General features: G+C 45.7%; 1 protein-coding gene across 3 annotated transcripts in view; it reads right to left on the bottom strand.

Moving 5' to 3' along the window:
* The window catches only part of Tnks (tankyrase), a 246,530-nt gene that overhangs the window by 180,871 nt on the left and 50,339 nt on the right, over positions 1–15,320 (bottom strand). For all 3 annotated transcript variants that reach the window (XM_037426582.2, XM_075881808.1, XM_075881807.1), the window contains exon 7: positions 5,491–5,612. In XM_037426582.2, the coding sequence (XP_037282479.2) occupies positions 5,491–5,612 (122 nt within the window). The remainder of the gene's footprint in view (positions 1–5,490; positions 5,613–15,320) is intronic.

Genomic DNA, 15,320 nt, shown 5'->3' with positions numbered 1-15,320 from the left:
TTTTCTTTTTCAGAAAGTATGGCTGGAAGTTAGGGGTGTGCAGTTACACGGAATAAAATTTTCAAAAATGTTTTCCAATCTATTCTTGCGCTTTGAATATGCACATTTGTTAATTAAAAGGAGATTATGATTTACAAATTATTTCAGCATAAAAAAACATACTTACGTACCTTTAATGAACAAGCGAGAGCCGTCAACTACACACACACACACATGTAAAATTTATTTACACAAAAGTCGTAGGTGTTCCTCCTTTTCCCTATTTGGAGTCCAAATCGGAGAGCACACATGCATCCTCGCCGAGCGGGGATTCATTTTCGGTGTCCGAATCATCCGCACCCCACATGTCATCCTCACTGGCATCCAGTGCTTTCGAGATAACCGTCTTTTTGAAGCTTTTCCTGACCACTTCGTCTGATATCGCCTACCACGCTTCCACGATCCAAGCGCACAACATTTCCACAGGCAACCTCTTAATCTTACCACCTGAAGTCAGCTGATGTTGTCCTCCAGCCATCCAAGTGGTGTACGGCCTTTGAACATGTGATGCCACCCAGAATCACTGCCAGATCTGTACGCAGATCCTTCAGCTCATCTCATACGCGGTCTACTAGGTGCCCACGAAAACTGTCAGGACAAGCATGGACGGAACAGACCACCCAGTTGCCGACCCCGGACTGTTTTCCCCCAATCCCCCACGAGTTCCGCACTCATCCAGCCTTTTTCCTGGACTCTGACGTAGATGCCTTGAAGGAAACCTGCCTTTGGGAGTGTCTTATGTTTAAAAATATCGTAAGGTGGTAGCTGGCACCCATCCGCTGTCACCGCCAGCAAGTGCATTCTTGTTTATCAGCACCAGACATTCTGACGATGGCGCTCCGTGCACCTTTCTCTTCCTTTGTTGTATTCAGCGACATATCAAAGCAAAGGTTGATCTGATCAGCGTTGCCTATCTGGGACAAAATGAAGTCTTTCTGCTGTCGGAGCTTTATATCGAAGCGGTGGAAATCCACCACTTTATCCTCATATGCTGCAGGCAAGTGCTGGCACAAGGTAATCCACCTTCGCAGTGCGAGGCCATGGCGCAGCATGAAACGAGTTGTCGATCCGGAGCTGGCTTTGAACTCTTTTGCTTCGATGTGCTGCGCTCAGGCTATTCTGTGCGCCTCGATCTGCACAATATCCAATGACACTGCACAGCCGTCTTGTCGTAGATACCGTATATGCCGGACTAGTTGCTCTTCGATGTTTAGATACCTGCCAGTCTTGGCACTGCGGAAAGCCGGTCGTGTCTTCTTCGTCGCCTTAAGTTTTTCTTCTTGATACTTCCAGTACTGAATACTGGTTTCTCCAACACCGAAATGCCTGCTTGCAGCCAGGTTGCCGTGCTCCAGCACGTACTGCACTGCCTTCTGTTTCAATCCAGCTGTGTATACCCCGCGACAACTTTCTGTGGCAGCACAGCCAAGGCTACGGAGCCGAAGCACGCTTGTCTTACTGCGCCACAGCATGTAGTCCCTCAACGAAAACGTTTGTATACTGTTCTGGGTAACTAAGATTTTACCATTCGTCACTTACATTTTTCGCGGATTTATTTTTTAATTAGTGAATAAAAACGTTGCGCAGTAGAAAAAATTTCATTTCACGCTCTCTCAGGTTTTTTGGGGGTTTTTTGGCTTCCGTCGCCTTTTTACCTCACCGCATTCCTCACTGTCAAAGATGGCGTCCGCCGGTTACAGCTCGTCAACGTCGCTTACGGAGGAAACACCGCCGCGTGCCGCGAGTCCACCAGCTGCGCAGCCGTACCAGGCGTTGTCAAATCAAAAGCTGTCCATACAGGCCAAGAAGGTGGCGTACAACGTTTACGCGCAAGCAAGGAAAAGCGACCCGCAGCTGTCTGTGAGAGCCGCATGTCGGAAAGTCAGCGAGCTCACTGGTGTTAGCGAGCGCAGTGTCTTCCGGATTAAGCTCAACGTTAACAGTGGAACCCTGAAGTCACCGAAGCGCAAGCGCCTGCGCCTCCCCGCCATGGATGACCGTGCGAAAACCGGGAAGACAAGACTGGAGCTTCACGACAGCTTCTCCCTCGCAGCTCTACGAAGAAAAGTGCATCAATACTTCCTGAGGAATGAACTCCCAACAGCTGCAAAACTGGCTCAAGAAGTAACCAGTGACAGTGACATGAACATGCCTAAAATGAGCGTGCGAACGATGCAAAGGCTGCTTAACGATATCGGCTTTTCCTTTCGCAAACGGAAGAGAAACTGTGAGCTTTTGGAAAGAGACGACATCATCACGTGGCGACGGCGGTACATGCGTACCATCCGACAACTTCGCGCTCAAAAACGGTACGTGCATGATGAGTTGTGTAACCATTACATGAATAATTGAATGTATCATTCACCCAGCAACCTGGGTCCACGTGTCAGTAAATCACGTCACAATATTATTAAAAATTGCTCTCGAGTTCCCAAAGATGCGACTCGCGTTTCCTGCAGCGAAACGCGAGCAAACGCGAGCCGACGCGGACTGCGAGACGCGGACTGCGCTGGTGAAATCGAAACCGAAACACCCGTCGAAGCGGTCGAACTACTTGGCGCAGTAGCACATGTGCATAGGCTCCGCCCACGTAGCCTTGGCCGTGCTGCCACAGAAAGTTGTCGCCGGGTATAGCTTGCGTACTTCCCCATGGTTGAACCAAAGTAGAATACACGACCACAACATACGCAGACCGCTTGCAAAATGGCGTTTCTTTTTCTCTGATGGTGGTGATGAAAATCAAGCCCCCGGCGTAGTACACGTTACCTCAAAGGAGCGCGACAATTTGAAGAGTATCAGTAATTGATGGAACAGCAGTTTGTTTTTTTCGCTCATGGACACTTTTTTTTTAGTTTTATTTCGACAAACACGTTGGTTAGGTCGTTGGACTTCAAATTTTTATTATTTGCTCGTCTATTTGCCTTATTTTTTTCTTCACGGTACGGGGCCCATGTTCCAACTGCACCATTGGGGGGGGGGGGGGTGGAATCGCTTCTAATCACAGCCAAGTTCGGGGTGCGCCTATTATGCGTGGAATTTAAAAAAATAATTTTCCACGACCAAACAAGGGGTGCCCCTATTATGCGGATGCGCCGATCATGCGAGTAAATACGGTATATAAGAAAATTTAAAATATATGGTATATGTTATGAATGAGATGTTTTGAGACTGCTGTTTAGTCCTGCAACTACCAAAACTGCTAATGAATCATTAAGTCAAAGCAACAAGAGATGCCCAGAGCAGAAAAGTGGAACACTGATTATGTTCATTTTAATATAGAACTGTGGGAACACAGTCTGCGCATAAAGCCATAACCGCATGCATTCGATTTCCTAGCGACAGCGACAAACTTGCTCCGTCGCCTGCAACCGCATGTTGGCAACAGTCATTGTTGCTTGAGTGAAAACTATCGCGTACATGCCCATAAATTGCGAATAGAAGTTAAAAAGTTGGTCGATGACAACATGCCAAATTTATTACTGTCTTGTGTGACATAAGGAAGCCACAAAAGCTTTTCGCAACTTTCTTTTTTCGCAATCTTTAGTTTAACCGCAACAGGCTGTCTAGAAGCGTATCCGCTACGACAGCTACGACGCACTTTGCATGACGATTTCGCACTGTACCAAGCGACCCAATTATCACAAGCTACCGTCGAGACATCATACAAACCTTCGATAACGAGATTTATGAGAAAATACAGCCGCCCTCTCACTCTCGGCATGAGATGAAAATGTAAAAAAAGTAGCAGATACCTTGCATCCCTTGAAGTTTGCGGAAGTAACAGGCATCGAGAGCAAATTGCAATCGAAGCGAGGACCAAGGGCGCAGCCATGTTGCCGGAAATCGCCACGCTGGCTTTTGAGCAACAAACTATCTTTTCTAGTTTTCCGAAAACACGCGACGCGAGAAGCGGCGGCGACAGATGGGCCTCTCCACAGCAAATCTTGTCACTCGCCGCTGCCACTTGTCACTGTCGCGAGGCAATCGCGTGCATGTGGTTAGGGCTGAATTCCACACATCCTCACCCTCATTTTAATTTAGCTTGGCATGACACTGCTGCCAAGAGACAAGAAGGGAGCAGAGTGTATCGGGGAACAAACGGGGTCATAGTCGAAATCAAGAAGAAGAAATGGTCATGGGCAGGGCACGTAACACGAAGGCAAGATAACCGCTGGTCATTAAGGGTAACTGACTGGATTGCAACAGAAGGCATACGAGTGAGGAAGGGACAGAAAGTTAGGTGGGCAGATGAGATTAGGAAGCTTGCGGGTACACATTGGCAGCAACAAGCAAAGGACCGAGTTAAGTGGCGGTACATGGGAGAGGCCTTTGTCCTGCAGTAGGCATAGTCAGGCTGGTGGTGATGATGACACTTCTGAACGCTGCAGTGCATTCCAATAAGCCACAGCGTCACCGCAGCACCACCCAAGGCATGCATCCCCTGCCGTGGCTACAAGACCAGTCTGCCAAGCTCTCAAGATTACTACTGCCCCAGACGAGCATTGCATCAGAATGCTGTATAAAACTTTCTGGGTTCATACTTGGACAGAAAAGATGGCTGCCCACAAACTACACATGGACACAGAAGACACAGACAAGCACAATCCAGAATGCTCGCCTGATGCTTTTGCTAGTTGAATAAACAGTAATGTTTTTATAAGAGAATGCGTCTGTCTGTCCACGTCGGGGTGATCACGTGACTGTGTAGACCAAAACTGATATGCAAGAGTAAGGTGGTTTGAGGAATATGACTCTCTGGTAATGACATGAACAATGTGAAAATCCTGTTGCAAACATTGTCAAACCCTCCTTCCTTTGGCTGCACCTTCATCTAATTAAAATGCCCGTGAAGTCAGTGTTCGAGCTAGTGAAGCTTATAAGCTTGCCCATGACCTGTTCTTCTTATCACAACAGTACCAAGGATAGCCTGCGTCAATGCGTCCACTTCACACCAGGCTTCCTCGTTCTCCTCTGGTCACTTCACTTCGGGTTATAAGAGAAGCTCGGCTACCATTACAAAGGGCCACACAAATACATTGCATAAACTCAGTGACATTCATTCCGAGAATGCACTGCTGGACCTTGACACTTGAACCTCCTCAGTACAGACAAGCTGCGCCCATTTCCAGACTGGAACCATAAAGCTCTGCTAGCTTCTCATTGCCATATCAAGCACAGTGATGGGGTATCTGCCATGAGAGAGAGAGTGCAGTGCTGCACGAAGTGAAGAAGATGACAAACGCGCGTGACATAGTTACACCTCCTCGACCATTTTGTCGGACTACTGAAATGTGCTTTACATGCAAGTCTTGCCCCTGTCACAGTATATTTATAAACACCACCACCTTCCTTGGCCAAACAAAATTGCCCTCGTCAGGAAAATCTGGCACAGTTTGTAACAGTCAGCATGACAGAAAAGTCAGTCAGTGGCGAGAACACTGCGCAGCTTACAAGCGATGTGTCTCCCGTGAACGGATGCTTGAAGTTGGCTACATCAGGGGTGTTGTACTTCTTGATACGAGCTAGGTCAGCCTGCCGGGCAGCATCCAGGAGTGCATGGCCTTTGTACTCATCTGCACCAGGAAAAGTAGTAGAGACATGGGGGCCCACACAAATTACTATTCACATAGGTTGGACTAAATGCTGAACAGAGTGCATTAGCAGAGACCTAAAGGACGTCAAAATATGTTGAAAAATTACTAACACAAAAATTATTATCTTTTTGATGAATTGAAAAGCCCAGCCCTCTAGAGCTTAGAAAACGTACTGGTAAGCATGTATGCGGTAAGCATGTGTCCTCAAAAATTATAACATACTATATAACAAAATTTTGGTTCCTACAGTACCCCAACATCACGAAATGGTTCGAGTCATAAGCTTCAAAAAATACTGTGATGTTTTGACAACCACTCTGCTCCAATGGGAAAACACAGCTGGCCCTTTTCAGGGTATCTAACAATTTCGTTATTCCGAATTCCCTGACATTTCCAAGTTTCCCATGATGATTATAGGCAAATTCTGTAACGCAACTCTGCTAGGAAACCTCTGCGGACTGGCAACAAACATTCATGTAAACATTCATGCAAACTGAACCATGCAACCTTATTGCATTCCCTCGGCTGAAAGCATTCTTTACTTATAGTAAATACTGTACTAAAAGACAATAAATGTGCAGCTACAAACAAAGAAGTTGGTTTATTTGCATCAGCAATGGTTTTTGTTGTTTCAGCATAGGGACCTGAAGCTGAGTGGCTTTCATCAGTGTTTCTTGTGACCTAAGCTCTTTTACAAGTGCTGTAGTTCTCTTTCTTTCAACATCCGATAAGTTCATCCACTTTTTCCTTTCCAGGTCTTCTTTCCATCTGATGTTGGCACTTCAAACCACGTCTACCAACTTGTCTGTTACCTGAACATGCAACTGCTCTTTCCTATTTTTTACAAGACATTCCTTTATTACAGAAAATCGCCACTCCGCAGAAGAATTTCCATGTGAAAGACAAACTGCCATCTCACAAACAGCATCAATTCTTTATCAGAACTTTAACAGTCCCATCCACAGGGTCTCTAAGCTATCTCTTGTGTGAACAAATTTTCACAAGTTCACTTGTGCAGTGCTTTGTGTAGAGGCTTAATTTGAGAAATCTTGCAGTCCTCAGGGAGCACACCTTCACTCAGAGACCTAGTATATAATATACACAAAAATGCTTCGCACACCACTCTGCAAACTGTTTTAAGAAGGCAATCGGTGTCTCATCTGGTCCAACCAATGCATCCTAGAAAAGACTATGCCAGCGACATGAGCCGCAATAGCACTGCCCCACCCTTTCCGTTTTCCTCCTTTCCCACCCTGCTGACTTTGTACAGATGCTAGAGCCTCACGCAGCAACTCCTTGCAACCTGAAGCGTCGGCATCGTTGGTAACTTGAGCAGACAATGCCATGCACGTCGGCGGGAAGAATGCCAGCGTTGTTGAAAGTGAGGAAGGAGTTGATCAAACTAGAGCGCGACGAAACGCATCTCGAACACACTAGCAACGTGACGTCATCGAGTTGACGATGCTGTGTAAAAACAGCCATCGAGAGAAATAAACGAAATAAAAACATGAGAAAAAAGAAAACGCCAGTTCTTGGCGAGCTTTTTTGCCTTGATTTCATGCCCTCATAGAAAAAGTGATGCGTTTTCGAGCTGTATGTTCATCTTGCCAAAAAATCCAGTTTGGCTGCATGCCCAAATGCTCGCAGAGCCTCAAGAAAAAGTTTCACATACCTTAGAAGAGCTATTTGAGTGGCTCAAGGCCATTTTGAGAGATGACTGGGCGCCAACAGGTAACGCTGTATTGTGCACTAAGGAGTAACCCACAGAAACGCTGTTGCGAAGCTGTTCGAAAGAAAACCCCTGTCCCGAAAAGCTTTTAAACTGTAGCCAAGCTTCATACCACGAAATGACTCGCGTTTGTTGAAGTGACGCTCCTCCAATGCGATTCACTAACACGCAACCGAACACCCACATGAAGCAGCCAGCTGCGCCGCTCTATCGACAGAACGTTGACGACATAGTCGCTCTCGCTGGCTCCAGCGGTACAGTCGCTAGCACCACCACACAGCGCCCGCTGGAAACGTGTGGCAGCATTCCTCTAATGGCAAAGCTGGTGAAATCCCAAGCATAGTATTTTTTTTAGGAGGCATCGGTCCAACATACTTTTGACATCCAGATTTAACAACAGATTAAAGATACCCTCTTCAGAAATGGCAGCATCAAATAGCAGAGGTAGGTTTCCATCGAAAGGGGAGAGACGATTACTATTATCTTCTGTATAGACACTGTTGAAATAGGCCGCACAGGCCGCTTTGTCGCCTCTTTCTCATATTCCATTAAAAAGAAATACGTCGGAAGAATACATGCCTGGATTGACCTTTTTTTAAATATTACCTTGGACACGTCTTAATAAATTGCAGCAATTTTTCGTTGAAGTACTTTTCCTTGTCACGAAAAGATTCTTCTTCATTTCTTCCCGTACATTGAAAATTTTTTTTTTTAATTCAAACCGTTTGCCCTGTTTGACCTTTTTATCAATCATTTAAACTTTAGCTTCAGCAGTAGTGTCTGTTTTGTTATCCAGGGATTGTGACTTTCGGCTTTTTTTGTAATTTAAGGAATTGAGCACTGCACACAACCTTGAATTATTCTCTTAAAACAAACTCATAGATTTTCAATGCTACCATTACCTGCATTAAAATGATCATACTGAAAGGCCAGGACATCAACTATTGATTCATCCTCTGCTTTTGAATAATTAGGAAATTTTTCCCCGTCCTTTACTGAGTGCTATTCCCTTTAGAGTGACTACCACAGCCTTGTGGTCCCATATGCCACATGTGATGCTGCATGACAAGCTTTATTTTATATTGCCACTCATGAGATACTATATATCTAGGCTATATTTCATCCCCTGGTGTGTTTTAGTTGGATCAGTTACTGATTGTATCACATAAATTTAAACATCGTATCAGATATTTCAGCATCCGCAGTTGATATCTTTGGTTTTTACATGACAATGCAGGTAATCTTTTAAGCTGAGCAAGATCGAGGGAAGCATTCGGTTGCCTGTAAATGCCAGACACCAAGAAGATATCTAATATTGCCATTATACACTTTACAAAAAATGCTTTCCATGTCTGCTACGTCTGGCTTTTTTACAACAAGTGTTTTGTTCTTAAAAAGAATAGCACCTTCCCCTCCCCTCTCATCTCGATCTTAATGAAACGCTCATTTTTCGGCACAAACTCACTATCAAAGACACCATCTCGTAGCCAGTAAGACAATATTTCTGACGTGTGCTAAAATCATGCCTTCCTATTTCTCAGCCTTATAAACAATACTGCAGCAATTTACATTTAGCACCACTTAATACCCTTTATCTAGTTTTTTTGAACTTTAATTTGGCTAGATAAAATGTCTTTTATTTTTATCATCATCCCAACCAAAAACCTTTCCACCAATGCTTATTTTGCCAAGAACTAACAACTTTAGATCCATTTGTGCCCTCACGCGACAAACTTAACCACGATTTTTTTTTCTGATATCATGAACACGAGATAAAAAGTCTTCACTGATCGAACACCTCTGTAGAACAGCTATTTTGTTCCAGTAATCGAGCATTTTTTTAATTAGTGGCCATTGTTTGCCCCTCCTTTTACCCAATCTCTGACACTTTTATAACCACTGACATTCATTCCAACCTTTTCTTCAAACATGTCATTTATTCATTACTTCAGTAAGGTCAGCAGTCGTTTCCTTAGCTTCTTCCTTCAGGCCAAAAACAATCAAGTTATATTGTCAACTTCTGTTCTCAAGCTCATCCATTTCTTTTCAATGCAAAATCTAAATTTTTGTAAAGTTGTGTTGCTCTTTGCTTTAAGGGGGGACATGGGTTCTAGAATTTTTTCATTTAATTTTTTGCTCAATCTTAACCAACCTTCACTACCTAAGCTAGTTTTTCATGCAGATTTCAAATCTCTAATTTGTTTCTTAATATTTCAAGTGGTTTAGAAAACAAGAAGGTCTGAATCTTAATTGCGTATTTCTTACGGGACTTCTTGGCCATTTATTCTTGCTAAATCCAAAAAGTGAATGCATAATCCCAATGCTAAGAGACTTGCTGTAGGGGTGATGCTATTTTTATCCATTTGAAGACATTTTATAAGCAAGAAAACGGACGTACACTTATGGTCACTATATTACAATAAATTTTTCTCACTAAAATCTTCAATGGTAATTTTTCAAGTGATGCTAGCGAAATAAAAATAGCATCACCCCCTATATCATGTCAAGATGAATAAAATGATACCAACTTTGTCGCATTCACTCAAGTTTAACATAAGAAAAACCCCCATAAGGCCGAGTGCAACGTGCAAGAACATCGAACTGATAAAAACGCGTTTGAAGTTTCTAGCAACTAACTTTTGCGAAAGTGATGCTACAGCGATATTAAAGACATCATTCTGTAGCTCTATATCAAAGGATAAATGGCCATGCTAAATTTCACTGTACCCACCCAGAATACTGCTCACACCTTGTTCTAGAACTATGAAATAGTCATTGACTCAGCATGAGAATTAATATTTTTTTACTTTGTGGTCGTTCCAGTGCCTTGCAAGTGAAAGGAACACAAAAAAATCATGTAATAATGTTGTCCTTGGATAGACAATACACTTACAGAATGTTTAGGTCTAAAACCAAGAATATTTATTTTTGCAAAAATTCTCACTATTTGCCATCATGAGTGTTTACAGCAGACCAGGGCTATAAGCAGAGTCCCCTGCTGGCTTGTGGCGTTTCGAAAGTCTTTCCTTTATTGAACTGCTGTCGAGATGCTCTCTTCGTGATTTCTGCAGCCTGCCCATGTCCTTCTCAAGGCTGCGATGCACCAAGTTGTTGCACCTTTCCAAGAGGGCATTGTCGCTCAGCCGCCTAAACATAGGCTCCAATGCCTCAGTTACGAAATCAGGCAGGCTGTCCTTGTGTGGTGGCGGCTTCTCATTTTTCACAAGAGCTCTATGAAATGTGCACCAGGATTCAGGCCCTTCAGGGCAAAGGTCATGCTTTCGTGCCTCGTCAGTTGAAGACATGTGGTTCAAAGTTGCTAGAACAGCCTTCTGCATACCTAGAACATCGTTCCAGTGGCTTCTCAATGCGTAGCCATACTATGAGGTGATCTTCTTTATCTTTTGTTGCGTAAGTCTGCCCTTTCCACCAAGTGAGCCACCTTACGAAATCAGGCAGGCTGTCCTTGTGTGGTGGCGGCTTCTCATTTTTCGCAAGAGCTCTCTGAAATTTGCACCAGGATTCAGGCCCTTCAGGGCAAAGGTCATGCTTTCGTGCCTCGTCAGTTGAAGACATGTGGTTCAAAGTTGCTAGAACAGCCTTCTGCATACCTGGAACATCGTTCCAGTGGCTTCTAAATGCGTAGCCATAGTATGAGGTGATCTTCTTTATCTTTTGTTGCGTAAGTCTGCCCTTTCCACCAAGTGAGCCACCTTGAGCTTTTTTTTTTTCTCTAGAAGGGTGCATAAGGCAGCTCCCATACGCTTGTGTACATGATTTATGAAGTCCTTTTTGGCCACCTTTATGAAGCCGTACACCTCTTTTTCTGTGAATGCATGGAATGTCCTACTGTCTCCGTCCAAAAGCATTGTCGTATAACGAAGCTTGTGCTTTTCAAGTGACCGCTCAAACAAGCGTAGTGCTGCCTCCACTTCCATCTGGCCAGCATTACAATCAACATTCTTGTGGCACAGTGGGGCATGCTGAATGAGCCAGGCAGAATGTCCTGCTTCTGCTTCCTTGGGTCCTGTGGTGCAAGCCAGGCAAAAGTTCGATAGCACGATATGGTCTTTCACAAGGCCACTATACATCTCAACAATGCAGCCAACACATATATGCGAGCTATGTCCACACGTAAGCCAGGTGCCGTCATAAATGACGACGTTTCCAAGCGCGTTGCCGAACTCCGCATAGAGTTCCTTGACGCGAGCACCGCTCGCCGCTTCGCATTCAGCAGCAGTTGCACGGCAGGCTTCTTTCATTATATTCATGTGGCTTTGGTAACTCTTGTGATGAAGCCCTCGATGCGAAATATTCATCGCGGCGAAGAAGTCCGACAGAGCCATTGCCCCCTTGCCGATACTGTTGATGGCCTTCATGGCACGCATATTAACTTCAAACGGCCTTATTTTGGCGTCGGTCTCGTCGGCTATACATGGGGACGAAAAATGCTCTTCGCGAAAGTCACAACTGCCGCACGTGACTATGAGCTTCGAACACAGCCCGTACTCTTTATTGGCCTTTGAAATAGTGACGCTTATTTCACCGCATTCTGGGCACGCGACAAGTCCAAATATAGAGCGTAACGCCGCCAGATCAACAATAACAAATTCTATCCCATTTTCTTTGCCACCATCCTCCAGATCAATATCTAGTAACTCGAACTTACGTTCCGTCGCGCATTGCGGTGCGAGTGATGCCTTCAAGCCCGCTGCATTTCTCGTGCACTCAGCAAACTTGTCCGCCGAATAAAACGCCGTGTCAATGCGGTCAAGGATGCTGCTGGAAGTGCAAGATGACCATCCGACGACGACACAATTCAATGAGGCGCTGCTGCAAGGCACAGGAGAGTGCACCGCTTCGGACACAAGCGGCCGCGGCTACGCGTCATCGTCGGAATGCGCCGCTTCGGCGGCATCGGGCGAAATCGGCTGCACGTTGTCAGCTGCTTTCTTTTGGCGGGCGTTCCACGGGCGCCTACGTTTCTTGCCGTACGCTTGGCACGTCTTCTTCTTTAGACGAGTGTCTCCAATCATGCCGGCAAAAGACGGAAAGTCGGTGCGTCGGTCGCGTAGCACAAGCAGGCACGTGCGGGAAGCAGACGAACAATGTGCGCGAATGGGAACCGGCGGCCAACGAACAATATAAAAAAAAAGCGCAGGCCACTTTGGCCGCATCAGCCAATGGGAAGCGAGGAACAGGAGGCTCGCCTGGTGCGCACGCGCTCCGGCCAATCAGCGTCCCGTAAGGGGGCTCCGGAAAAGGGGCAAGGGCAGCCGTTCTGTTTAAGCGACACCATTTTGATGGGTGGCAAAATGCGCACAAAGGAATCAGCGTCAAAACGAGCCCATGATGGCGGCGATCAGTCAACTGCCTCGCCGGCGGCGCGCGCGGGAAGTTTGAACGAATTTGACCTGCCATGGGTTGTTTTGCGGCTCCCGTGGCGACTTCATAATCAATTTACTGATCGAATTCAGCGTTCACAATTTGAGTACACATGCTTATAGGTCTAAAAATTTCAAATATTGCATTTTCTCAAAATCGACTTTCTGGCCATTTTTCAGCATTCTAAGTCCCCACGTCCCCCCTTAAATCACTTAGGACTGCTTTCAGCTCCATCAAAGCTTCTGTCTGCGTTGTAACAGAACCCATCCTTTCAGTCAAGCTAGACTTCTTTTACAGAAGCAACGCTTTCCAGAAGTGGAACTAAAATTGTGAGCGTACATGAAAAACTAATTTTTTTAATTAAACTTGTTCATTTATAAAAATTTCCACTTATGAATGTTTTTTATTCTAAAAATACAAATGCAGATAAGCTATTGATTCTAGTTCTAGATATATAAATGCCTTTAGTTAACACGTGGAAATCTGTTTTATTATGCCCACTAGTTCCCGAGACACAGCAACCCCAAAAATATTCTTTCAGCAAAAATGCAGAAATAACTTGGGAGTATGCACTGTCATGATCGAGCTCCCTGGCTTGGCACCGTTTAGATGCGCGAGACATTGCAGCTGAGCCTACCCTGGTTTCTTCTGGGTCAGTGCTCCCAGAAATTTGGCGAGAGCGGTAGCAACACGAAAGTTGTTCTTTGAACTATCCAGGGTTGTCGGCGCCTCTCGTAAAATCTTTTGGAAAAGCCTGACCCACTGATAGATTAGAAAGAGCTGTTGGCCGCCAAGGTGGCTTGCTTTGCACGTCAAGGTGCCCCAGACAATGAGCCAAGCGTATGAGATCCATCTGCGGGGACATTTTCCACGTACTCCGTGGTGCCTACATGGCGACAGTTTTCCACAAGCCGTGGCCTGCCCAGTGCCACTGCCCACATCAATGAGTCATCGCTGCACCTGAATACACAAGCCAGTCTGCACATAGGACCCAACGTCTTCACGCTGTTCTGTGTCGTGCATATTGTGTAGTGTTCTCTCGCTCACCATGGGACGAACTGCACGTGCCATTTCCCTCTTTCCTGGGTTGGGAAGGAGGTGGTGTTTCACCTTCCCCTTTTCGCGGCAAAAGTGAAGATGGCAATTTCATTGGACTGTCCTGGCCTCAATTGTTCTCCCTGCAGAGAATCTTGGGAAGACCAGGGTATAAAATGCGAGTGCCGAGACGCTCCCGACAAGCTCCAAGAAGTTCCGGTCAAGCTTCCATCGAGAGCTTCCATGATGCTACCCCCATCATGTAATCGCGCTAACTTAAGAATGTAAATTCTGTAAATAAACGTTTCTGCTGTCAGCTTCTGCTACTCTCTTCGACATCTCCCCGAGACTTTGGCTGGCTCTGGTCCATTGAGCAGACCCCCGACTGCATCATCACATATTACCGCATTTTTTCGCATGTAACCCGCATCAAAAATTGAAAAATACCGCCTGAAAAGTGGGGGTGCGGCTTATGTGCAAATAGTCCGGAAGCAGAGGCCGGCTTCACGGCAATGCATGGCCTCCCGTGCAATCCACATTCCCATCGGCATCGTCTGGTGTGGAGTCGATAAAAGCCAACACAGGCCATCGACAGATCCCCTCTGTAGCATGTTTATTCACTTTTTGCGTGCTTTGTTTGATTTCGTCAACAGCATCACAACAGCGATTTGACAGCGTCTTTCTCCGAGTCAGGTGTGGCCAGTTTGAACCGTTGGTCAGCCTTGTCTAGTGAGGCACTACGAGTGGGTCTCGGTGGCAATCTTTCACCGCGAAAAAAAGCTCAAAATTATCGTACTTTTGCGCGTATAACCCGCCCCTGCATATAATCCACACCCCTACTTTCAGCTCACCGAGAAAGAAAAAAAAAATCCTCGCGTATTGCCCGCACATTTGATATACAAGAAAGGCTGTACAAAAGCTACTGCTCAAGCAATATAGCACATATGTAGACAGAAAAGGCTTTATTTAGCAAGCAGAATAAGCTGTCTGCAAGGCCAGTCTCAATTCACTCACTGTTGCTGCTCTCGCTAGAGCTATCACTTGAGCCGCAGTCGTCACTATTATGCACAAGGTCATCTTCGGATCCGTCCACGTTGTTTGTGATGCAGCATTTCTTGAAACTTTTTCGCACCATCTCGCCTGGAATGGCCTTCTATGCCTCGAAAATCCACTTGCAGAATAGGGCAATATCAGGCCTTTGGACTCGTCCTGTCGGCATCAAGTCGTAGCAGCCTTTGGCCATCCACTCGCCGTAATAGCGCTTGACATGCGCTTTGAAGGGCTTGTTAAGCGAAACATCTAGAGGTTGCAACATTGACGTCATTCCACCGGGTATAACAACTAAGTCGGTGCCGTTGCGTGAAAGGCGGTCCTTCACTTCCTCAGTTGTGTGGCCGCGGAACGAGTCAAGAACGAGCATGGACCTCTTTGCGAGCATCGCACCGGGTCTCCTCGCCCATGCCGTTTTGATCCAGTCTACGAACAAGTCACTGTTCATCCACGCGTTCTCGTGTGCGTGCACCACCACACCGGCAGGC

This window comes from Rhipicephalus microplus, chromosome X (assembly GCF_043290135.1).
Source record: "Rhipicephalus microplus isolate Deutch F79 chromosome X, USDA_Rmic, whole genome shotgun sequence".
Taxonomy (NCBI): Eukaryota; Metazoa; Arthropoda; class Arachnida; order Ixodida; family Ixodidae; genus Rhipicephalus; species Rhipicephalus microplus.
Note: the sequence above shows the minus strand (reverse complement) of the source record. Positions and strands in the feature narration are given on the sequence as shown.